Raw genomic sequence first — 25,497 nt, forward strand, 5'->3', positions numbered from 1 at the left:
TCGACTTACCTATCTTTCAGTTTGTTGTTTATGTTTTCATTTCAGCTTTAGCTTTGAATACTCTCAAACTTTGTAATCCTATTTACTTGGTCTGATGAATAAAAGAAAGCTTTGTTTGATCAAAAAAAAAAAAAAAAAAGGTTGAGTTTTTATGTAAAATATCTGTAGTCGCGCATTATACATGTATAGTAGAATAATTTATACATACAATATATGAACTTATTTTGTAGTAAAAAAACTATAACTTTATACATGATGCAGTTTGGTTCATATGAATCATATATGTTGTAACAAATTATTATTATTATTTTTTTTTGTTAAAGGGCTTAACAAATTATTATTTTGTAACCAGATTAATACATTCAGTGCTAGAATTACTTATGCTACAGAGAAAACTTTATACATGTGGTGGAAGGATTTATACATTATGCATGTATAGCCAGATAGGTTTACATTCTTAAAATAGGGGAGACTACTAGATTTTTAAAAAAATATGTATTACTTGTTGCATTATTTTATCATCATTTCTAATTTTGGTAGTTGCCAAAAAAATCTTAAAATTCTGGTAAAATTGGCACGTACGTAAGACATAGTTTTGTTGTCGTCGTAAATTCTTGTTAAATCTTGACATGATAGTTGTCAATTGTGTGCTGTTTAAAAGTTAAAACCGTGTTTTATTATTAACAATTATTATTAAATTATAGCAAATACACAACATGAATTACTTTTTTTGGGTATTCATTATCTTTACAAACAACTTTTTCACTTTTATAATTTTTTTTATTACCCTATAAGGTGTTGGGGACAATTTTTTTTTTCAATTATTAAGATTAAAAGAAAAGTTGAAAATGAAGAAAATAACCAAAAAACTTTCAATGAAATATATGAAGCTCAATAAGCACCGGCTCCGACAAGACGGATCCATGAAGTCAGAGGAAGATGGTGGAAAGCTTTTCTGCGAAATTCATTCGCCGGAAAGTGCGGAAAGTAATGAAACAAAGGAGACACCTAAGGTTACAAATATTATGGAGTGCATGCATCGTAAGCTAATGTTAAATGAGAAGGAATATGAAAAGGATATTCATGTGGATGGTCACGATCGATCCCAAATATCTGAATGTTCGGTTAGGAATGATGGTCGTGAACGCAAGGAACAACTTGATGACGGCTCGATTAGAAACATATATCGTGTTGATATGGATTCACTTGTAGGCTCAGTTAAAAATGGTCATATGGATCATCTTGAAGATTTGATTAGGGGTCGTGATCATACAGACCATACTGAAGGATCCACTAGGAAAGGTGCTCGTAATCGTGTGGACCAACTCGAAGGTTCTAGCAAAAATGGCCAGAAACATCAACATGAAGACAATATTGTTAAACCAAGAAATCATGTAGATCAATCAGAAAAATCAACTAAAAGTCCTTCTGATTTTGCTTCAAAGAGAGATTACCTTGAATGGATTGAGTACGTGGAAGGCTCCAATCATCATTGTTTCGATCGATCTGAAAATTCAGAAAAACCATATAAAAGGGAGGATATCGATCATGACCAGGTAAGCGTTGGACTATCAGAAGGATCCATAGAAGGGTACAATGATGAGATCCTATTACTCAAGAGCTCTAAGAATAGAAAAAATGAGAAATTTGAAGACTTAAAAGGTTATAAGAAAGGAAGAGGTAGCAAGGCTAAAGATTCATTGAATTTCAAATAGTCGACTAAAGGTTAAATGGACATTTTAGTCCCAAAGAAAAAGAAATGGTTCTTTCACATTGTATTATATGATATTGATCATTTTAGATAGTATGAACTACTATTATGTATAATCATATACTCTTAATGAAAGTTGTTGTTTTAATGAAAGATCATATATTTAAATAGGTGTGATTTTTATGTATAAAAACCAAAGTTAAAAGAGGGAACATAGGAGAACACTTGACAACCTAGATTTATGGAGAGAGAGAGAGATTGAGGAAACAGAATTTGTGGGAGGATGGTTGTGGATGCAATGGAGATAGATGAGGAGAGAGAAATCAAAAAGAGAAGAAAAAAATGTCTTAAGGAAATTTCATCTGATGAGTCATGTTCACTCAAGGTTAGTTTCTTAATTTATTTATGAAATTAGTCTAGTTTGTACATATTACCGTTTGTTCAAAAAAAATAAAAAAAAACATATTACCATGTTTACTCATGGGTAATGAAGTAGTGCAAGTTCTCTATTACATTCCTTTATATATACAAATTTTAAAATACAAATTCTGAAGTTAAAGCTACATGTATAATTTGAAAATCTTAGTTGATTTTTCTTTGTTTCTTCTTCGAGTCCCTCATTCTTGACTAAAACAATGCTTCTGATTCAGTCGCCATTAACATATAAGTATGAACTCTACTCAGAATTAATCTATCTACATACACTAATTAAAGTCAATTACAAATGTATTGGTCATTTGACGCTTCCATTTATTTTTTTTTACGCTTTCAAATACTGTTTTTTAGAAATCGCGATTCTATCACAATTTCAACCGTTTTCACTTTGGAAGCGTGAATAAGATCTTTAGTGATGCTTCCATGTAAGTTGTAACGCATGAAAAGGGGTCATAAACAAAAATAATATAAATAAATGGTAGGAATATAACAAAATAGTTCTATGTGTGTGGGATGTTTTGTGATTAAATTGGAAAAAGTAGAGAGAATTATTTATATAATATGTTTTATAATATAGAATATGTTTTTATGTAGTCGTATGCCATAATTAACAAATAACCTTTGCAACATAGCATCCATCTGTCTTACGTATATGCGGATAAAATTTTCGCGTCTTTCTCATATCAATGGGAAGTGTTGACCTCTAAAACTGATAAACTTGCATATAATCAGTAAAAATATTAAGTGTGTCAAACATTAAATATTTCAGGTTCAAATCAAAAATAGTGTTTTGCGGCTCCCAAACTAAGTCCACATTTCTTGATTTTTACATCCTTCTTTTTTAATGCAAAATCAATGAGAGCTTCGTTCTCGACTACCTTGATTGATGAGGTTGTGTAGATTGAGCGAAAGCTGAGCAAAACTTAAGTTATTGAAGTTGTTTGTAAAGAAAAAGATTACTATTTGCCAATTGAACAAAAATATCAAAGAATTTGTACGGAATTAAAATGAATACTTAGGTATTGTATTCTATGATGATGTACTGGAAAGATATAAACTTATTTTTGTGGTAATTTTCAATATGTTTAGTCTTTTAAGTTTTAGTATATATATATATATATGAAGATCTATAGTTTTAATGTAAGAACTAATTTGATTGACAATCTAAAATTTATTATTGAACAAAAGAAGACAGTGAAGATAGTTTACCTTATATGCATTTTAATTTACTAAATAAAATCAATCTACCAAGTATCAGATGTGTGTTTCTTATTAAAAGTTACCAACAGGTAATTATAAGAAATTTGAAGTCAAAGGAACATGTTATTTTGTTATTTGCAAGTGTAAAATGCAACACTAGAAAATATTAACAACATGATAATTTAGTGAACAATAATTTTTTAGTAAAGAGGAAAAACTAAAATAAAATATCGTTTTACATTCCTAACACTGTAACAAACAATATTATTATTTTTAATGAAAATTATCCGAAAGGGAAGAAGGGAAAATACTCTTCTATAATATAAAAGCAAGTGAAAAATATCGAACATCTCCATATTTAGTATCTAATTTTGGTAGAGACTAGGTGCTAAATTAATTCAATAAGACCATATAAACGTCAAAAGATTTAACAAAATTACATACACAATCAAGTTAGCTTCATCCCAAACACATACATAGTTTTGTTTATAAAGCTCTATACCATAGGGTACAAGTACAACTAGAGGAAAAGAAAACGAATCAATTCATTAATAGATAACTTCAGAACAAATCATAAAAGCAAGAACAAAAAGGTACCAGAATCTAATGAGGAGTGAGAGAAAGAGAGGGAAGCAAACAAAAGAGTGGCAACGGCTATTTCGTTGTTACCAATCTTATTTTGCTGTCCAATGCCACAACTTGTTCTTACACCAAAAGTTGTGCTCTTTAAAACTTACATCTACTATTAAAAATTTTAAACCCAATTTTTTAACTTTTTTTTGGTTAATTGTATACTACTCCCTCCATTTCATAATATATGATGTTTAGCAGTGGCGAAGCTAGTATAGGATCATATGGGTTAAATGACCCTGATGAATTTTTTAATTTTGCTGACTTTTAAGGAAAAAATCAAATTGACCCTTATGAAATAGCACAATTGACCCCTATAAAATATTTAATAGCATAATTGACCCTTAAATTTTTTTTGACCCTGATAAACTAAATTCCTAGCTCCACCACTGATGTTTAGAGAAGTTTTTTTGTTTCATAATATAGAATGTTTTCAAGTTTTTATATAACTTTTAGATTAGTTTAATACTTTATATTATATAGTCTTGTTTGTGATTGATCAAACTATTTTAAATTAGTCATTTTTTAATCTGTGTGTAACTCAAAACATCTTATATTTTGAAACGGAAGGAGTATATCATAGTTTCTCGTGTACTATGTTTCACACTATTATATATACGTACTCAAAAACTAAACACTAAGAATATTAACAGTAATTAACAAAAATTAAAAAAAAAACTAATTATGACCCAAAGTTCTAGGCTTTTTCTTTCCCACAGTATCACCCTCTGACTGTGTAAGTCTCATTCAATCTACAAGACCCGTTAGATTTCATTTTTGACCATTTGAAATCTCAAGATAAAATCTGAGCCGTTGGTTCCACCGTTACCTCTGTCTGTCTTCTCTCTTTCGATATAATCAACAAAATTTTCTAACTTTTTTCTCTCTTCATGTCCTTTTTCTCCTCATAAAGCTTTAACCCTATTTTTCTCTCTATACATCGTCCCACGCAATTTTCCTCATTCCTTTCTTTGTGGGTTCACAAAGTTAACATTTTTAGACTCAAAACCCATTCTTTTTGCCCCTTCCTCTGTTTCTTGTCTCTTTGGGTTATCTTAGATTCTGAAAAAAAAGTCTCTCTCTCTCTCTTTCTCTTTCCCCATGGCTTCTCTTCTCCATCTTCTTCTACTTCTGTCTCTTTCTCTTTTAGTTCTTGCTTCAGCTGCTCCTTCCCCTTCTCCTTCTCCTACTCCAGCTGATGAAGGTGAGTTCTTGTATCTATTTCAATCTTGGTCCTTGAAGTTTCAGATTCAATCTTTTAGTCCCAAATTTGAAAGTTTTAATCTTTGCATGTGTTTTATGTTCTTCTAGCTTTAAATCTGGCTGCCCTCTTAATGTGAAGTAATTTTTGTATGTATTGTTTGGTTTTATCTGTGTGTTTGATTCATTGAGTGCTGTTTGAGAAAGTGGTAGGTTATGATATTAAATGGGCAGTATGTGTTTGGCAGCAGGTGGGCTTTGTTTTAAATGTCCCCCCCCCCCCAGAAAATTATTACAAGACAAAATAATTCAATGCCTACTGTGTGTTGACCAGACAGAACAGTTTTGTTCAGTAATGGTCTAGGAATCCATATCTTGTTGTATCTCTCTAATGGATTTGATGTATTGTATCCTCTGACATGGATAAGATTAAAAATTTGTTATGTTGATGCTAAATAGTTTTTTGTTGAAATCAACTTTTGTAGGTGCTTATATTGGAGTGAACATAGGGACTGATCTTTCTGATATGCCACATCCAACACAAGTTGTTGCTCTTCTAAAAGCTCAACAGATTCGACATATCCGACTATATGACGCTGACCCCGGGATGCTCATTGCTCTAGCAAACACTAAGATCAAAGTTATCATCTCAGTTCCTAATGACCAGCTTCTTGGCATTGGCCAATCCAACTCAACAGCAGCTAATTGGGTTAAACGCAATGTCATTGCTCATTACCCTGCCACGACTATAACCGCCATTTCTGTTGGCTCAGAGGTTCTCACCAGTCTCTCTAACGCAGCACCTATTCTTGTCAGTGCCATCAAGAACGTTCACGCTGCTTTGCTCTCTGCAAATCTTGACCGTCTGATCAAAGTCTCTACTCCTTTATCCACTTCATTGATCCTTGACCCTTTTCCTCCTTCGCAAGCCTTCTTTAACCGTTCCTTGAATTCGGTTATAGTCCCGTTACTAAGCTTCTTGCAGTCCACAAACTCGTACCTGATGATGAATGTGTACCCTTACTATGACTATATGCAGTCGAACGGTGTGATTCCTCTAGACTACGCGCTCTTCAAACCGATTCCTCCAAACAAAGAAGCTGTTGATGCCAACACACTTGTTCGTTACTCAAACGCCTTTGATGCAATGGTTGACGCAACCTACTTCGCTATGGCTTTCTTGAACTTCACAAACGTTCCGGTTTTAATAACCGAGTCAGGCTGGCCTTCGAAAGGTGAGACCAATGAGCCTGATGCTACACTTGATAACGCCAACACATACAACAGCAACCTCATAAGACATGTTCTGAACAAAACCGGAACACCTAAGCGCCCCGGGATAGCTGTGAGTACTTACATTTACGAGCTATACAACGAAGATACGAAACCAGGATCTTTATCAGAAAAGAACTGGGGTTTGTTTAATGCAAATGGTGAACCGGCTTACATACTTAGGTTGACTAACTCGGGGTCAGTTCTAGCTAACGATACAACGAACCAGACTTACTGTACTGCAAGAGAAGGTGCTGATCCAAAGATGCTTCAGGCAGCTCTTGATTGGGCTTGTGGCCCTGGAAAGATAGATTGCTCACCTATTAAGCAAGGAGAGGCTTGTTATGAACCGGATAACGTGATCGCTCATGCTAACTACGCTTTTGATACTTATTATCATCAGACTGGGAATAATCCTGATGCTTGTGACTTCAATGGAGTTGCTAGTATCACTACCACTGATCCAAGTAAGTAACAACAAGCTTCACTTAATTTGACATTACATTTTTTCAGAGACAATTACTAAGCCAAAAAAAAACTAATCTTACTTGCCTTGTTGTTTCAAATGCAGGTCATGGTACATGTGTGTTTGCAGGAAGGTAAAACATCCTAATTCTTTAACTCTTTTGTTTAATCTTGGTTTCGGTTACTCGATTAGTATACGGTTTATTTTTGGTTCTGGTTGGAATTTTATCAGTTATATCCTAATTGCACATTCATATTCATGGAAGTACCAAGTGTTTAAACTTGTTTTCGTGTGGACTTCAGATTAGCTTTTTGGTTTTTTCGGATTTAAAAGAACGGTACCAATCTCTAATCGTTGTTTTTCTATTGGATTGCAGCCGCGGTGACGGTAGAAATGGGACGTCAGTGAACATAACAGCACCATCGGCAAATTCGACGACGAGCTCTGGAATACAGAACGAGTTGTATTACAGTCGGGGTATGTGGAGCATTTTCGCAGCGATAGTTTTGAACGTTGCTAATGTCTTGTGATTCGGACATAAGACTGTTTTTTTTTTGGGTTTCGAGAAGTGTTCTTTTAATTTTCTTAGGATGGGATTGGAGTTAGAGTTGAGGCTGTTTGTGTTCGAATTTTTGTACACAACAAAAACACAAGAAAACATTCTCTTAATTTTTCCGCATTGTTTTAAGACATTGTCTTAATTCTAAGTGTTGTTGGAACATGTTCAAAAGAAAACAAAATGACGAATTCGGAGGAAAATAAATTACGTCGAACCTAATTCAGCTCAAGCACAATTTAGCAATTGGAATCAAGCAAATAACTAAAGTAACAGCTTTTTTCATTTACAAACTAAATCTCTTTTACTTCAATAACCCAAAGGGGACTGTAAAAGTGAAGCAAGATAAGAGAAAAACAAAAGCAAAGCATCCTAAACGAAACCACACCAAACCAGACTTTTGGCACATCTGAGGTATTAGTAGGAGCCAAAAGAACAAAAAGTACATGACAAATGTGAAGTCTTGCTTTGCTTAAGAGATGTTCATAGCTTCAGCATGATAGCTTTCGAGATCTTTGTCAAGGTCTGCAGCCGACTTCTCCACCTGCTTCTTTCCACCTCGGCCGCTTTTATTCCCTCTGCCACCACCGGCACCTCGGCCTCTACCACGAAGCCCACCTCGACCACCACCTCCCTGTTGGTTTTGTTGGCTGCCACACATAAACAATATGAATAAGATGATAACCGATGCACGTTCCGCCCACATTAATCAATGCAAGCTCCTTTTAACACTTACGCTGCAGGGCGTCTCATAGAAGGACCTGAACCTCTTCCTCTTCTTACTCTCCCACCTCTAACTCCTTGTCTGCAAGAACCAGTGATATATTCACTTCAGCACAAACGCAAAACTATTCTCTTGTAAATAAAACAGACCAATAGATGGCAACATACCCAATGAAGACACTCCTCTTCATCCTTCCATTCAATCCAGTTACATTAACCCGAGCAGCAATAGGAGCAGCCTCAGTACTTCCACCCAGAATCTCCAGTCTCATAGGCCTTCCATCCAAGAGTACATTGTTGTATTTCTTCATAGCTAGCATTGCATCACTTCTTCTCATATACACAACTTCAGCCGAGCCCTGTATGACACAGAAAATCATATGTCAAAAATCACCAGCAGTGCAGTAAAGAACAAATAACCCAGAGCAAAATAAAACAAAACTTACATTTGGACGCCCATTCCTGTCAAAGTGAACTGCATATCTTTTCAGCTCTCCAATCTCAGCATATAGTTCCTAGATTGCATAGGAAGTACAAACTAATTTAAGGACTCTCCTCAGAAACCAAAAACAACAAAAGCACTGGAACATAGATGTCAAGCTATACCCTTATATCTTCATTCGTCACTCCCTGATCAAGGTTGGTAATATAAACTGTGGTTCCAACTTCCACTACTGGTACCCCAACAGCTCTCAGGCTTTCTTCATACAAATCATTCTGATTCTGCCATGGCAAGTTCCTCTTCCTGCGGACAAGCTAATCCAGTAGAACAGATAAAGTCAGCTAAAAGGGTCTGTAGAATCTTGAAGCCACATTAATCAACAAATTGCTTGAAAGAGGAGAAAACACCCATTTGGCTGAAAGTACTAAAGCAGTGAAAGCAAAGAGCTCCAGGAAGTAGTAGTCAAGAACCATCGAAATGAAACGTAGGGAAACATGCAAATTTTGACTAACTTCATATGAATCATACTGGTGTTATCAGTCAGTCTCTGAAGCCAAAAAACCAAGTCCTTGGACCAATGAAAACAAAAACTGAGACAGCCATCACACTCCGAAGAAATTCCAGATGAACCATCGTGAACTTCATGCATAGTGCAAAATCTCCCCACTTAAAGGGATAAGCCATCATAGATCATATTTATTGTTAAGTGAAAGTTTCTGAATTTCCCCCCTAAAACCACACATATTGCAGGCTTTTTCCCCTGTGTTGCACACCAGATAACCCTATGTGGACAACTTAGCTTAGTGGAGGAGCTCCTCCGTAAAACTATATCAACCAAAAACTTCTCCACATCTATGCATATGCCTGTCGAGAAGTCCCCAGAATTTAACCAATAAAAACCACTAATTGCACGAACAAGGCTTTTCTAAGAGAAACTGTCCCCCAATAAACTAGAAGACGCTAAGTCGCTAAGAGATTCTTGTAATCATCAGAAGTAAGGGTTTATGCATCATTTTAGAGACCATCCATCTTAAAGTTTATAGCATGCTTCGGTATTTCGTGGCACAGAAATACAGATTTCCAATCAAGATTTCGAGCTTGCCTTGTTTATTGACGGCCGAGCGTTAACAGCAAGAGGACCTCTCCGAACAGGTCCAGCTCCTCTTCCACCACCACCTACAGGTCCACCACGTCCACGTCCACGTTGGGAAATCCCTTTTCCTCCAGACTTTGCAGACTTTGCAGCTGCAGACCTTGTACTCTTACTCCTCTTGACAATTTCATCAAGCGTCATGTTCAATGCGTCTGAAGACATCTTCACTCCGAATTAAAATCGAAGGTCTATTTATAAACCTGTAATCACAACATAAAAATTAGTTACAGATACAAAATCGAAGTCTCAAATACACAAATCAAGGATCTGAAAACGATGAGATTGTTATAAGATCCATAAAAGCAAATCAAATCAATACGATTACATACGACAACAAAACTTAAAATCCAGGAAGGTAAGATCACTGGATTCGTATTCACTGCTCGAAATCAAAACATACGAAGCAACAGATTCATAAAACCTAGAACACGGTTGTTCGTTGACATGGATCAAAGCCCTAGATCTAGATTCGTAATCGGAAAAAAAAATTGAAATCAATCAGATAAAATCAGATGAACCAAGAATCGAAACGTTACCAGATTAGGAGAAGAAGACAGATCGTGAGATCGAAGCTTTCTGGGGATTTTTTGGGTTATGAGAATTTGATGAAGGAAGGGGGGGGGGGGGGGGGGGGGGGGGGGAAACAGCTATGAGATTTATTTTTACGGGTTACAAGGGGAGAAGACGAGAAGTGAAGGTAAATTTATATAGGTCTAGGTCAGCGGGACAGTTATGTAAATTTACTTGATTTTAAGGGGGCGTTTTGTTTCTTTTTCTGAAATTAGACAATTATTACCAGAAAGAAAGAAAAAAGGAAGATGCCAGCTAATGCGTTTACGCGTTTTGTTATGTGAAATTTCACGATAAGGACTTGAGTTTGGGAAACATATCTAAACCGTCCTGATATTTTCTAATCGACATGTTACAATCAATTTGCAGTTACAAACAGTTTGAAATTGAGTTAGCCTTTTCAGTTTTTAGATGTTTTACATTTTTTTAATTTTTTCCAAAATTATAGTAAATCCTTTTTCACATATCTATATTGATATCTTGTGTTTTTATGAGTTTTTAAAGCTTAATTTTTTATTGTTTTGTGCATATTTATGAGCATTTAGGTTGTTTAGGCTGCATTGTGCATCAAGTTGGTATCTCAGGTATTGGAATGGAGATATGCAAGGAAAGTGTGCTTTGGAGCCAAATAAGTCAAGAATTTGCAAGGAAATGGAAATGAAGGCAAGAAGGCCAAACAATCGACCAGCCAATCGACCATTTGGTCGATCACCGCATCACCAGATTTTTGGACTTCAAGCAATCGAGCAAGCAATCGACCATTTGGTCGATCAGAAACACTCAGACTTCTCGGACATGGCACAAGACAAAACGATCGACCGATGAGATCGACCAAATGGTCGATCGTGACGCGAACCGGAACTTCGGAGACCAGAATGATCGATCGAGCAATCGACCAATTGATCGATCGAGACGCATGCGAGACTTCAGACTTCAAGGTGCGAGACTTCGGAGACTTGAGCGATCGACCTACCGATCGACCTACCGATCGACCAAATGGTCGATCACGGAGGAGGACCAATCGACCAAATGGTCGATCATGTGGTCGATCGTGTGCCATTTTGAGACCAAAACCCGGTTTGTTCCGGTTTTCTCTGAATTGTTTAATTTTAATCCGGTTTGTTCCGGTTTAGTTTATGTTTTCCTATAAATACTCCAACCCTAATTGTGGAGACTGATCGCTTATCTTATCATTTATCTCTTGTATTAGTTTTTGTTAAGCAGCCACCTAGGGTTCTTAAGCATTTCCATACTTGGTTTTGTTGAATCTTTGGTGGATTTTCCAGTTTTAATAGCAATTTGTCTTTCTAATCTCTTTAATCTACAAGCTTTTATTATGATTTCACAAAGACAAACCTCTTTCCTTTGTGTGATCATGATGATTAGTGAGTAGATCTTTTAAGAACTTTGGGCTTGGTAGATTAGGGAGATAGATGGTTGATCTTTGATGTCTAGGGTTTATTTTATGCATTTCCTATCTTGATTAGTGATAATATTGCTAGATAGCCTTGATCAAGCTTAAATCTAGACTTTAGGATTTCCATGCCCACAAGGTGTTTGATGAAATTCCTGAACCAAACTTTTTAAGAGCTTTGCATTCCTAGCCAATGGAAATTGATGATTAGGGTGCTTAGTGGTATTTGAACTTGTTCTTAATGCATGCTTGTCTTGTGATTACCTTTGGAAATTGTTGATTATCATTTGACTAGCATAGGATCTCTATCATGGAAATGAATTGATTTGCATTAGTGTTCTAGCCATAGGATTGTTCTTGATTGTTACTTAGACATCTAGGATTGATTAGCTATCTCCCAAGTCAATTACCTTGCCTAAGGTTCTCTTGTTAATTCTTAAATTTCAGTATTATTGCTTTTTGTGTTTGGTTTGCCTTGAGTTTGCATTTTCTTGTTAGCTTTATTTGAGTCATTTTGATAGATAAGTAGTGGTATAAGAACTTTCACTTGATTAAGAATAGATTTAGCATTTTGTGTATTCTTGGTGTGTTGATTGATTGCAAATTGTGGATTGATAATAATTGATACTGAAAGTTACTACATCATATATATACATTTTCAGAAACATTTATGAAAAAATTCCTCAAGTTCTAACTTATTTACAACCCTGCCACTGTCTTTCATTTTTGAAATTGATAAGTTGGGTTCTACGATTGACAATAAACAACTTAAGGCCGAAGCCCATTTCAGTTCTACTATTAATATGAATCCGAATATTTCCCCCCCCCCCCCTTCAACGATGATCCTAAGCGAGATTTGTGGCCTAACTTCTTGATTTGCAAATATCTTCTAAATCAATCAAGTGAAACAGAAATAAATATAAGAATATATGATATCACACAAAGATACCATAAAAAACTAATATAGTAATTATCTCCCTAATTACTTGCTTGATCGGATCTTTTTTGGTATCGTAACACATGTGTTCGTCGACCTAATCGGTTCCCTATAAATAATACTAACCTAAAACTCGAATAATCATAACAATCACATCTATACAGCTTTCACAAAAAAATCTTAAACATTTTATCTCTTAATTCTCTATGCATGCTACTTTTGCCTTCTTGAAAGATGTTTGAAAACCGCATGGAGGGTCCAAGTGAAGGTCATCCATTCATGGCATCAATATACTCAAAAACACTGTTGAAACCCTAGAGTTCGTTTTCTCAGATTCAATGGTAAGAAAATTTTCAAATGAACTTGCATAAATGAAACAAAACAAGATATTAAGACTTTTCTATTACTAATGTATCTTTTGGGTTTCATTATTTTAGAGTAAAATATTTGCCTAAACCTGTGTTCTCTCATGGCCAACTTTTGTCTAGGGTTACATCCAAATTTTTTTTGAGAATACTAATACTAAACAAAGAGGCGAAGATTCAGAAGCAAACAACTAATGTTGTTTTCAAGGAGGTATTCCAAAACATCTGCTAAGTTCACTATTGTTAGTCTATGTGTTAGCAGGCTGTCGAAAGGTAATTTTGGCTTACCTTAGTACTAGCTATTTCAATTATGCTTTAAAAACAGCAAGAACAGTAACTTACATACAATTACTATGTCACACAGAAAGCCAATTCATTTAATCTGTTTCAAATTTTGACAAATTTTAAAAGCTGATACAGCAAACACATCTACTACATATACTAACCTGAATATGTAAAGAACTGAAGACAGTTATTGTTGGCACTAGTCGTGTGTTACATTTATGAGCTTGAACCTGAGGAAATCAAAAACAATTACCTATATATAACAATAACAATAAATCTTGATTATTAGAACTTTAACACCTTCCTCTATTACTCACCATCTTTTCTTTTCAAATTGCTGAACACTTATAAACGTCAACTAGATCAGGACCCGCGGTACACCGCGGGACAAATTTTTATTTTATTTTTTATAAATATAATCTATATATTATTATAATATAATTTGTTTCTAAGTTTGTTGTATAATTATTTTCAAAAATCTATTTATCTTGCATCAGTATGACTTAATAATATGAGTTAATGTATATAATTGAATGATATTATTTAATTTTATGTATATTCTAATCTAATAATATAGACAATTTTTGCCTAGTTTCTGTTAATCTAGTAATTATATTTTTATTTGATTTTATTGGCTTGATCTTATTTTACTTGTTGGGCTATTTTTTTTTTTACTTGATCTTATTTTACTTGCTAAACTTTATTGGGCTAGCAAAAATTTAAGAAAAAACAAAAAAAACAAATGAATTTGAGAAAAAGATACAGACTTGAACGTGTATTATGGTCATTTGGGCTTTTGTTGTTTTCGAATTTTGTTGGGCTCGTACCTTTGTTTCTATTTTGTAATGTCCTTAATAAAATCCTTTATGAGAAAAAAAAAACGTGTACTCTGGTTTTGTTGTTCTTCCAGATACCACCGAGGCACCGACATAGAAAAAAACGAAAAGAAAACCAAACTCATCCGCTTCCGATTCAGTCCCAAGCAATTTCACTAACCAATTTGAAAAAGACATCGATCTTGCTTTTTTGTATTTTCTCTACTGCCGAAGAAGAGTAGATCCTGGAAATTTTTTGTCAAGGCGAATTGGGATTGTAGAAATGGAAGAGGTAAAATTTCAGCTTTGATAAAATTGTTATTTTGAATGCTCCGATAATTTAATCAATTGTCTATGATTCTATAGTTCAGTCACAAAATATGTATCTTATTGTTATGATGGGTTCTACTTGTTTAGATTTAGTTTTGGTAACAGGCAAATTTTTTCTGATTTGATGAAATCAAAGAGAACAAATTATTATCTCAGCTTATATTAGGGAGAACAAATTGTCAAATTATAGGTTTATGTAAAACTGTTAATCTCTCATCGTTTGATTGATTTCTGGGTTTCAACAGGGATATCAATCGGCCGGTCAAAGAATTAAGTTCATTGATAAGGATCGTTGCCGCGGATCTAAAGTTTTTTTTTGCGGTTTCCAGTACTCGAGAAAGATAATAAATCTGTTTGTTATTTCAAACATTTCTTATTTTCCTTTTTCTTTACAACCATTGATTAACATGTACTTTTATTATTTGTAGGCAACAGATAGTGTAAACTGCTAATATGTTGTGTACACACATAAGGAAAGTTGTTTTTACATAAGCAATGGAAGAAGGTCAGTATTCTTTATTATGCAAAACTTGTAGAAATAACTGAATAGCAATGTGAATTAGAAAATAATTGTCTGCAAAACATATAGTTCTTTGAATAACAATACTCTAAACAATAGTTCTTGGCAAAAAGTAATAAAATTGTCTTTAATTTATTTGTTGGATTTTTTGAAACTATTAGATAGTCTTGAGTTGGTTGATCTTCACAGTCTTGGCTTTGACATTCGTCACCTTTAGCTTGACTTACCGCGGGTCCTAAAAAATTAAACACCAGGTAATAGTAAGACTAAATCGCAAAAGCCTGAGTCAAGTTAACATAGTTAATTTCAAACGTACCTTTGGTGCAAAGAGGTTTTGTAGAATCGATTGTTAGTTCTCCAGATTTTGGAAAACCTCTTTAAAAACAACGTTAGTTGTTTTACTGTCAATCTTTCCATCTTTCCCCACAATAAGAATTTTTAATCCCTTCTTCGAAGTGACTCTCGATAGAGCAACATAGAGTTGGCTGTGAGAGAACACCGGTCTTGGCAAATAAAGTCCTACTTTCTCAAGCGATTGTCCCTGGCTCTTGTTAATCGTCATAGCAAATGCCACAGATAGAGGAAACTGTCTTCTACGCATCATAAATGGCAGTTTCGTGTCAGATGGTGTAAGCAATGTCTTAGGAATCAAAACCTTATCACCTATTCTGTCTCCTGTAATAACCCTTGCCTCTACAACATGGTTAGCCAGTTGTGTGATCTGGAGCCTAGTACCATTACATAACCCACCTTTAGGATCTATATTTTTTAGCAACATTACAGGAGAACCAATCTTAAGACGTAGAGCATGGTTTGGTAACCCAGACAATTTGATGCTGTTCAAAAAATCTGTTGTAAGAACAGGATTAGACTGTGAATCTAAGTCAGACGGATCAATACTATCCGCACTAAGATAGATCATTTCCTCGCCTGTAACAAAAAAACTCATTGGTTTATTATACTCTAGAAAAAAAAAACTTTAACATAAGTACATTAAAGGTCAAAGATTGCTCACTTGTCAGCTTCTCTAGCATGTGCTGGTTTATTGTGTTTACATCCTCATTGGTTGGTGCTAATATGGCTCTTTTCTGAAAAAACTTTGGGTCATTATTATCAGCTAACAACTCTGGATCTCCGTAGATTTATCTGCTTATAACTTTAATTGGATCATCTGCCTCTGTAATCAGCAATTCTTCAGGAATATCTATTATTGCCTCACCATCATTAGGTTCTGCAATCTTACCATCACCAACATCTAAAAGCCAATCAGAAAACTCTTTGATTTCTTTAGCCTCATCGATACTTAAATTATTGCTTAGCAAACGCATGTTCTTAGTAAGTGATATATCATGGTTTTTGTGGTTTTTAACCATGATATAAGAAGTCTTTTAGAGTCTTTTGATTTGTTTTCTAGATTGTTTTTGAGTCTTTACAGGTTTTTAGCATGGAAGGAGCAAAATGGAGCAATTTGGATGTTTTGGAGCATAAATCTTGAAGAATCAATTTGGTCTCGGATGAAAGCAGGAGCATCGACCGACACCAAGATAGGAGACATCGATCGACACTCATCTCTGCCGACTCAAGACCCAAGTTTTGGAAAATTTACAAATCTGCCCCAAAGTTTTCCACATTTGCAACATAAGTCCCTGACGTGTTTTAGGACATATAAATAGTGTTTTTAGGTTTTCCAAACCTTCAAGTTTCATTCTATCAAGTTTTATTTTTCTGCAACCCTGAGAGAATTTTGAGAGCTTTTGGGAGAGAGATCTGAACTGCTTTGAGAGAAGAATTCTTAAACTCCTTCCTTACTCTTTTAATTTCAATTGCATATTATTCAGAATCATGTTTTGTTCTTCATTGATTATGTCTGAGTAGTTTGCTTGTTAGGTTTAGGGTTTTTCACAGGGATTTTATGAATTATTAGATCTGTTTATTTAGGATTCTTTATCTTGCTAGGTCTTCATCTTAGGTTGTTCTTCATATTAATTCTTGATTGATCACCTAGAATTAATACTTTAGGAAAATAAATTGATATGAGAATATAATTGATTTTCCTGACAAAAACCTTTTGATGAGCAAAATTATTTCTTGCAAAGAGATTTGATTTAATAATTTTGTGAACAATCTAAACCTGATTTTATTGCTGATTTTTAACCTAGAATTTTACAAAGAGATTTGAATTTTCTGGTTTTAAATTTAGATATTATTTGCAGTGAGAACTGATTTAATTTACAAAACTGTTTAGAGTTCTAGATCTGTTCTTAATTGATTGAATCCTAATTTATTGATTGATTTAATATTTCATAATTTCCTGAGAAATTCCCTAGGCCTAGCTTTTTGATCTTATGAATTTACAACAGCTTTTATTTAATATTTTGCATTGCTTTAATTTTAATTCAATTTAATCTGTTTAGCAAAATTGAAAACTCTATAATCCATTGTGTAGTCTTGAGTCCTTGTGGAATTCGACCCCTAAGTACTGCAGTGATCTCTTAATTTGAGAGAGTAGCTCTAGGGTAAATTTGAGCATATCAAATTTTGGCGCCGTTGCCAGAGACTTTTTGATCTACCATTAGATTTGAGTTTTTGATTTTGTCTAAATTTTTCTTTTTATTTTCAAACTAACACGCTTTTGTTTTCTTCTCTCTTGTGTGTTTCAGGTGTATGCCTAATAAGCCTAACACAAGGAGCAACAAGACTGGTCCAATTCTGAAGCTTTCAAACCAAGAGTTGGGAAAACTTGAGCGTGAGAACCGAAAAGCAGCCAAATCTCTGAAGATGGTTAACCCAATCATTCTGATGCGAGATGAGGATGGTGCTTTGAGGGATCAAGAGGGCCACTTGCGCAATGAGCAGGGCCAAAAGATTGATGCTGAGGGCAATGTGATTGCTGAAATTGATGTTGTCGACGAACCAGCTGATGGTGTCGACGGTGTCGATCGACACCAACCAGGTGGCATCGATCGACACCCACCTGCAGACGTGCGTGGAGCTGCCAACCACGTACAGAACCCAGTTCGACGACAGGAGAACAACCGGGACTTGATCAGGACCATTGCTGACTACAACCGGGCTGATCTGGTGTATGAGAACTGGTCTGCTATTGTTCCTCCCCCTTTTCAGAGGAATGATTTTGAGTTGAAACCTGCGTACTTTCAACTAGTTGGGCAGAGACCTTTCTCTGCTTTACCCAATGAGAAGCCTCTGGACCATATTGAGCATTTTGAGGATCTGGTGACTAGCATCAAGGCTAATGGAGTGACTGAGGACTTCATATTCTGCAAGCTCTTCCCATACTCACTTGCAGGAGAGGCATCTCAGTGGTTGAAGCAGTTGCCAGCTGGATCTTTGACATCTTGGCAACAAGTCAAAGTGGTTTTCCTCAACCATTTCTATGATGATGCAATGTCAGATGAGTTGAGAGTCAAGCTATCCACTTTCAAGCAAAGACCAGATGAAGCTTTCAAAGCAGCTTGGGTGAGATTCAAAGCTTATCAGAGGGACTGTCCACACCATGGTTTTTCAAGGGTACAACTGTTGAGTATCTTCTTCAGAGGGTGTGACTGGAAGTATCAGTTAGCTTTGGATGCTGCAAGTCATGGGAATTTCAAGACAAGAATGCCAGAAGATGCTGAAGTTTTGATTGAGAATTTGGCTTCTAGCAATAGCACTAAGGGAGCAAATGCTGAAAGAAAGAGACTGCATGGAGAGTTTGATGCAAATCAGCTAGCTTCTGTTAGTGCTAAGCTTGATTCAATGCACAATCTTCTTGTGGGAAAGAAGTCAGTCCAATTTGCTGCTGAAGTTGAGACATTTGAGCCAGAGCCAGAGAATTCAGAGGAGAATGTCAACTATGTGTATGGAGCTGGGTATCAGGGACAGAGATTCGGTAATCAGCAAGGAAACAGACCTTACAATGGTGACCAGAAGCAGCAACAGAACAATGGCTATACAAGAACCTATGGGAATTCATCTTATCAGTCTCCACCTCCTAAGAATTCTTCAGAGAGTAGAATGGAGGCCATGCTTGAGCAGCTTCTGCAAGGACAAGAGAATCTGACAGTGACATTCAATGGAAAGATTGACAATGTCTACACTGAGCTGAATGGGAAGATTGAAGCATTAAATGTTCATGTTAAGAAGCTGGAGATTCAAGTTGCACAGACTGCTGGGTCTGTTAAACGGCAAGAGAGTGTTCTTCCAGCAAGAACTGACTCAAACCCCAGACATGCTTGCAATGCCATATCAGTGCGAGATGAAGATGATGGTGAAATTGCTTCTGCACAAAAAGAAGAGAAATCGACCAATCTCTCGGTTTCAAATGATGCCATCGATCGACACCACCTGGGTGTCGATCGACACTCATCTCAGACGGAACCAAAAGCTGCGAAATCTCAGGTTCCAACAGTTGAAAGGGTCTACAAGCCTAAGGTTCCTTTTCCCAAGCCAAGAAAGTCTAAGCAAGAGATGGAGGAAGCTAGATGCAAAGCAATGATGGACAAGGTGATGATTGAGATGCCTTTAATTGATGCAGTAAAGCTTTCACCACCTCTTAAGCGGTATGTGAGGAGAATGGTATCCAATGGTTTGAGCCCTGAAGAAGGAGCACTTATTACAAAAGATGTCAGTGCAATTCTGTTGAACCAGCCTGTACAGAGGAAGAAAGAGAAGAAGCAGGAGGTGGTTGTCTCTAAGGAAGTGAGTGCAATCATTCAATGTAAGACTGCTAAGAAGTTACCAGATCCTGGAAGCTTTGTACTTGACTGCTTTATCTCCACAGGAAGGTTTGCACACTCACTTTGTGACCTTGGTTCTAGCATCAACTTGATGCCATATTCTGTTGCTGTGAGACTTGGGATGACAGAATTCAAGCCAACTCAGATTTCTCTTATCTTGGCTGATCGCTCCCGAAGAATTCCTGAAGGTGTTTTAGAGGACATTCCAGTTAAGGTTGGAAACTTCATGATTCCCACTGACTTTGTAGTGCTGAAGTATGATATAGAGCCTAAAGATCCTCTCATCTTAGGAATATCTTTCTTGGCTACAGCTGGTGCAGTCATTGATGTGCAGAAGGGACACATAGCACTGAATGTGGATGGTTTGAGTATGAGTTTTGAGATGGATACATTGAGGAGGGCTCCTACTATTGATGGACAGACTTTTTCTGTTGAAAAAGTTTCTGCAACACGAGCATCAGGCTCAGTGTCGATCGATGCCACCAAGAGAGTATCGATCGACACCCCTCCACGACCGTGACAAAGCTTGTCCAAAACTGATGCTCCAAGTCAGAAACCTATTCCCAAACAGAAGAGTCATCACTCCACACTCCAGAGCCCTCAGGTAAGGCCAAGGTATGCATCTTCTTCTCCTAAACTTCCTCCTATCATCAACAAGAATTTCAAAGAGATAAAAACTGTTTTGCAGTTAACCAAGCCACGAGATTATCGTAGAGCGCTTGTTTCTTCTGTTGATGATTTTGCAGGACAGAAAAGATACCCTCCCATACCTAAGTCCTGCCCTGGTCCTGTTCCTAACATCCTTGGCAAGCCTCATGCACCTAACGCTTATACACCGCCTTGGATGAAGAGGATTTCAATGCCATGTTTTGATCCTCCGGATGCATGAGCTCCAACACAGTCAAGCTAATGACTGAAAACAAGCGCTTAGTGGGAGGCACCCCACTGGTAGGTTTTTCTTTTTCTTTTGATTTTGATTTTTGTTTATTTTATTTTTATTTTTGCTTTCCTCTTACTTGATAACACTGGGGACAGTGTTGTTTAAGTCTGGGGGAGGTTAGTTACTAACTATGATTTCTGTTTTTGAGTTTCAGTTGTGTCAGTCAAAACCATAAAGTTTGAGTCAAATTTTTCAAAATTTTTCTTTTTATCTTTGGGAATTATGATCTTGACTAATGATTTCTCTTATTTGGCTAACACTCTAATGATTATTTGTTTATGCTTGATCTCAGAACTGAAGCTTAGAAAGACTATGAGCCTTATCAACAATCCTGAAAGCCTTTATTCAATGGATATCTGATTGATCTAACGTTGTCTCAACCTTTATCAGGATTTTAACCGGACTTAATCTCTTACTTTGGGGTTGGAAATCAGTGGACTAGACTTCTTCTTCAGGCCATACAAGACAATGCAATTTTTCAGAGTATGTCTCCCCTCTCTCTTCCCTTCAGTGCTTTTTAAAAAAAAAAAAAAAAATCAGAAAAGAGAGAATAAAAGATGAGATGATTTTGATCAGTTTAGAGAGGTAGGTAAATTACCAGTGACCTCATTATTCTACTCTTGAGTCAAATGATCACACAAAGCTTGGAAGCGAGGGGTAGGTAAATTACCGATGACCCCGGTATTCGCTTACACCTTTGATTTAGAAAAAAAAAAAGAAGAAAAAAATAATAATGGAAGTGAGAAAAGGGAGAGGAAAGGAGATGTAAGAAGAATGTCTTGGCCTGAAGAGAGTCCACATGCCACTGATCAATACACCCAAGGTAAGAATTCACCTTATTTGTGCTTTAATATTGACTAATGAGATGACAATGGAGATTTCAGAGATTCCAAAGGATTGTGGGATTTGAGTAAGGAATGCTGATGCTTATCATGGTTGAGTATAAGAAGTAAGTTCTTGAGTCAGGTAAATGAAGAGTGCAAATAAGAATCATTATGCAGTTGAGTGAGTTCCCAGTTTTCAAACCTCTTTCACAGGTCTAAGTTTCTGTTTTGCTTGAGGGCAAGCAAAGGCTAAGTCTGGGGGAGTTGATATATCATGGTTTTTGTGGTTTTTAACCATGATATAAGAAGTCTTTTAGAGTCTTTTGATTTGTTTTCTAGATTGTTTTTGAGTCTTTACAGGTTTTTAGCATGGAAGGAGCAAAATGGAGCAATTTGGATGTTTTGGAGCATAAATCTTGAAGAATCAATTTGGTCTCGGATGAAAGCAGGAGCATCGACCGACACCAAGATAGGAGGCATCGATCGACACTCATCTCTGCCGACTCAAGACCCAAGTTTTGGAAAATTTACAAATCTGCCCCAAAGTTTTCCACATTTGCAACATAAGTCCCTGACGTGTTTTAGGACATATAAATAGTGTTTTTATGTTTTCCAAACCCTCAAGTTTCATTCTATCAAGTTTTATTTTTCTGCAACCCTGAGAGAATTTTGAGAGCTTTTGGGAGAGAGATCTGAACTGCTTTGAGAGAAGAATTCTTAAACTCCTTCCTTACTCTTTTAATTTCAATTGCATATTATTCAGAATCATGTTTTGTTCTTCATTGATTATATCTGAGTAGTTTGCTTGTTAGGTTTAGGGTTTTTCACAGGGATTTTATGAATTATTAGATCTGTTTATTTAGGATTCTTTATCTTGCTAGATCTTCATCTTAGGTTGTTCTTCATATTAATTCTTGATTGATCACCTAGAATTAATACTTTAGGAAAATAAATTGATATGAGAATATAATTGATTTTCCTGACAAAAACCTTTTGATGAGCAAAATTATTTCTTGCAAAGAGATTTGATTTAATAATTTTGTGAACAATCTAAACCTGATTTTATTGCTGATTTTTAACCTAGAATTTTACAAAGAGATTTGAATTTTCTGGTTTTAAATTTAGATATTATTTGCAGTGAGAACTGATTTAATTTACAAAACTGTTTAGAGTTCTAGATCTGTTCTTAATTGATTGAATCCTAATTTATTGATTGATTTAATATTTCATAATTTCCTGAGAAATTCCCTAGGCCTAGCTTTTTAATCTTCTGAATTTACAACAACTTTTATTTAATATTTTGCATTGCTTTTATTTTAATTCAATTTAATATGTTTAGCAAAATTGAAAAACTCTATAATCCATTGTGTAGTCTTTAGTCCTTGTGGAATTCGACCCCTAAGTACTGCAGTGATCTCTTAATTTGAGAGAGTAGCTCTAGGGTAAATTTGAGCATATCAGTAAGCTTTAGAACCTTACAGTGGTCCCATATATATGAAGAATTTAAAGCTGACAACACTATTTCCGCTCTACCTGCACCATTAATAACCGGAAGCACCTGCCTAAAATCTCCTCCAAAAACTACATCTTTTCCTCCAAAAACCTTGTTGTGGATGTTCCCAATAATATCACAGAAGCTTTTATCCATAGACTCAAAACAATACTTACTCATCATTGGTGCTTCATCCCAGATAATCAAAGATGCTTCTCTAATTAAATCAGCTAGATCAGAATTAGGGTTGATATTACACATGCTATACTCATCAGGATTCAAGGGAATTGCAAACCTTGAATGTGCAGTCCTACCACCATCTAATAACAACGAAGCAATTCCACTTGATGCAACATTAAGCACAATCTTTCCTCTTGATCTAACTGCAGAAGATAGAGTCTTCCATATGAACGTTTTTCCAGTTCCCCCAAAACCGTAGACAAAGAAAACACCACCGAGATTATTAAACACTGCCCCAGTTATCTCATCATATATAGCTCTTTGCTCAGTTGTTAGCTGTTGTATCCAGTTATCGTGTTTTTCTTGCTCAAATTGTCGGTTGTAATTCATCTCATCAACAATTAAACGGTTGGAGTTATCAATCACTTCTCTAGATGGCTGCGGGAAGTTATCTATTTCAGCAAGCGATCTACCATTTCCCAACATTAGCTTCTCAATTTCTAGCAAAGTATAATTCCTCTTATCAGCATCATTTAAATTTAGGTCTGTTGGAAACAAAACAAAAAAGTCACGGTTAGTAGCAGTGAGTATATGAAAAAAGACCTGAAAAAAGCACGGTTAGTAGCAGTCATTAACTTGCCTGGATTATTATACTCTTCTCGTTTATTGCTCTCAATATCTTCTGAAAGTAGATGCCAAGTCTGTTCCCACACATATTCTGGTCTTGATAGAGCATTATCAAGAAGCATCATACAGAAGAAATCACGCAAATAATATCCAAAACCCCAAAAACTTGCATCCACCAAACTATCAATATATATTTGGTCATCGTCTAGAATACCGCGAGCATAGCATGCCTCTTTGAATGTTTTATAAACGACTCCTTGATATGTTTTAATATCATCAAAACATGTTGGACCTCTAACAATGTTTAATAGGACTCTCAAGAAATATAAAGCTTCTAACTTCCTGGGTACATAATTGATCCTTCCTAATGCAAAACCTCTAACCATCTTTTTAAACTGTTTGTTTTTCCCTTCCCAAGTAAAATAAGCAGGTATCTCTGCATATTTGAGGTTTCTAGCGAAAGTGTTGTTTTTACCAACTGCATTTCTCCTATTTAAAGACAACCAAGCCATAAACTGAGAATCTTCATTAAGGGTCCGCTCTAGAACATCTTCTATATCATCATCTGAGTCAAAATAACATGGTTGCTCACCTTCTAGATGAAATGATAGTCTCTGAACTGGTGTTGTTCGATACTGAATAGGAAATTTAAAAATTCTCCATATAGCTTCAGAGGCTGAAACATATCTAAAAAAAAAACAGAAAAGCATATATATAATCAAAAATTACTCAATAGCGTTTTTATTTAAATTTGTCAACACAAATTCGTAACTCACCTGCAATCGAAGAAATCTTTGATTTCATTCTTTTTCTTTTCGTTTGAATTTGAGCCATCACCAGTTGAAGATTGATCCTTGTTTGATGGCTCAACTACTACAACAACACGATCCGGTCCTTTGTTCACATACTTGAACAAATACTTTATAGAACCATTTTGATTGCACCATTCCACATTAATATGAGCTTGATAACGCATAGACAACTTCTCATTATAAGGTACAACATACCTATTGTCACACCTAATACCATTTTTCTCAACATAACGTGTATCATCACGTCTCCTGTAGACGGGATAACCGTCGCTATTGACTTTAGTAATGTTTTCAAATGGTTTTGGAAAGCATTTAGAACACTTACCATCCACCATGCATGGAGAATTGGTATTAGCTGCACCACACGGTCCGTGTATCATGGTATCCTTGATAATTTCATAAAGTTCCGGATTTTGGTCTTTATCTGGAATCTCAGCACATATAATTTTGTCAATGTCATCAGCTGTTGGTAGTTTACTTTTGGCTTCCATAAACAGAATAATGTGAGCATGTGGGAGACCTCTTTTCTGGAACTCAATTGTGTACATAGCTGCAAACGTAAAAATTCACACAAAATCAATCCATTTCAACATAAAAGATGATAAATTTAATGTATATATTCAACCGTACCTGCTACTGTTTTCCCAAGCATATGCTTTACTGTGAGATCATTCATTAGTGACTCTAGCTTTATCTTGAAAATCCTCGCTATTATGTCTGGTCTATCCTCCGCAGTTAAGCCTCTCTTTTTTACATACCTTGTTATCTCCGGTCACTTAAGGTTACATGTAAATGTTATGAACAAATCCGGGAAGCCATAATGCTTACAAATCGCCATAGCATCATAATATTGTTGCACCAT

At 35.7% G+C, this 25,497-nt stretch overlaps 6 protein-coding genes across 11 annotated transcripts; 3 read left to right on the forward strand and 3 right to left on the reverse strand.

The window, feature by feature from the left end:
* Positions 1–848: 848 nt before the first annotated feature.
* Positions 849–1,715, forward strand: LOC104789610 (uncharacterized). Its single transcript, XM_010515283.1, has one exon. It carries the CDS (start codon positions 849–851, stop codon positions 1,713–1,715), a length of 867 nt encoding a protein of 288 aa, XP_010513585.1.
* A 2,900-nt stretch (positions 1,716–4,615) lies between these two features.
* LOC104787652 (glucan endo-1,3-beta-glucosidase 2) lies at positions 4,616–7,615 on the forward strand. Its single transcript, XM_087450164.1, has 4 exons — positions 4,616–5,180; positions 5,662–6,915; positions 7,020–7,047; positions 7,291–7,615. Exons 1-4 carry the CDS (start codon positions 5,078–5,080, stop codon positions 7,442–7,444), a joined length of 1,539 nt encoding a protein of 512 aa, XP_087306290.1. The 5' UTR covers positions 4,616–5,077; the 3' UTR covers positions 7,445–7,615.
* Positions 7,616–7,731: 116 nt separating this feature from the next.
* On the reverse strand, positions 7,732–10,548 carry LOC104787651 (THO complex subunit 4C). 2 transcript variants are annotated; one of them, XM_010513251.3, is made up of 7 exons: positions 10,325–10,548; positions 9,738–9,988; positions 8,800–8,949; positions 8,640–8,708; positions 8,362–8,552; positions 8,207–8,275; positions 7,732–8,120 (listed from the first exon to the last, which is right to left on the reverse strand). In XM_010513251.3, exons 2-7 carry the CDS (start codon positions 9,948–9,950, stop codon positions 7,943–7,945), a joined length of 870 nt encoding a protein of 289 aa, XP_010511553.1. In that variant the 5' UTR covers positions 9,951–9,988; positions 10,325–10,548; the 3' UTR covers positions 7,732–7,942. The 2 variants fall into 2 exon arrangements, with proteins under 2 accessions (XP_010511553.1, XP_087306291.1); XM_087450165.1 differs by having other exon boundaries at positions 9,043–9,988; positions 10,325–10,465.
* Positions 10,549–14,166: 3,618 nt separating this feature from the next.
* Positions 14,167–22,292, forward strand: LOC147943846 (uncharacterized). Of its 5 annotated transcripts, XR_015557052.1 has the most exons (5): positions 14,244–14,466; positions 14,750–14,856; positions 14,933–15,009; positions 17,685–20,708; positions 21,091–22,292. XR_015557052.1 is itself a non-coding variant. In XM_087450168.1 (4 exons), the coding sequence occupies exon 4, from the start codon at positions 17,689–17,691 to the stop codon at positions 20,278–20,280; it is 2,592 nt and encodes an 863-aa protein (XP_087306294.1). In that variant the 5' UTR covers positions 14,232–14,466; positions 14,750–14,856; positions 14,933–15,009; positions 17,685–17,688; the 3' UTR covers positions 20,281–22,292. The 5 variants fall into 5 exon arrangements, 3 of the variants coding, with proteins under 3 accessions (XP_087306293.1, XP_087306294.1, XP_087306292.1); XM_087450168.1 differs by having other exon boundaries at positions 14,232–14,466; positions 17,685–22,292; XR_015557051.1 differs by having other exon boundaries at positions 14,242–14,466; positions 14,750–15,009.
* LOC109132922 (uncharacterized) lies at positions 15,374–16,352 on the reverse strand. Its single transcript, XM_019245381.2, has 3 exons — positions 16,182–16,352; positions 16,040–16,112; positions 15,374–15,954 (listed from the first exon to the last, which is right to left on the reverse strand). Exons 1-3 carry the CDS (start codon positions 16,350–16,352, stop codon positions 15,374–15,376), a joined length of 825 nt encoding a protein of 274 aa, XP_019100926.2.
* Positions 22,293–22,981: 689 nt separating the features above from the next.
* LOC109132923 (uncharacterized) lies at positions 22,982–25,183 on the reverse strand. Its single transcript, XM_019245382.2, has 4 exons — positions 24,600–25,183; positions 23,837–24,510; positions 23,058–23,741; positions 22,982–22,998 (listed from the first exon to the last, which is right to left on the reverse strand). Exons 1-4 carry the CDS (start codon positions 25,181–25,183, stop codon positions 22,982–22,984), a joined length of 1,959 nt encoding a protein of 652 aa, XP_019100927.2.
* Positions 25,184–25,497: the final 314 nt, after the last annotated feature.

This window comes from Camelina sativa, chromosome 5, assembly GCF_030686135.1.
Source record: "Camelina sativa cultivar CO46 ecotype springtype chromosome 5, ASM3068613v1".
Lineage (NCBI taxonomy): Eukaryota > Viridiplantae > Streptophyta > Magnoliopsida > Brassicales > Brassicaceae > Camelina > Camelina sativa.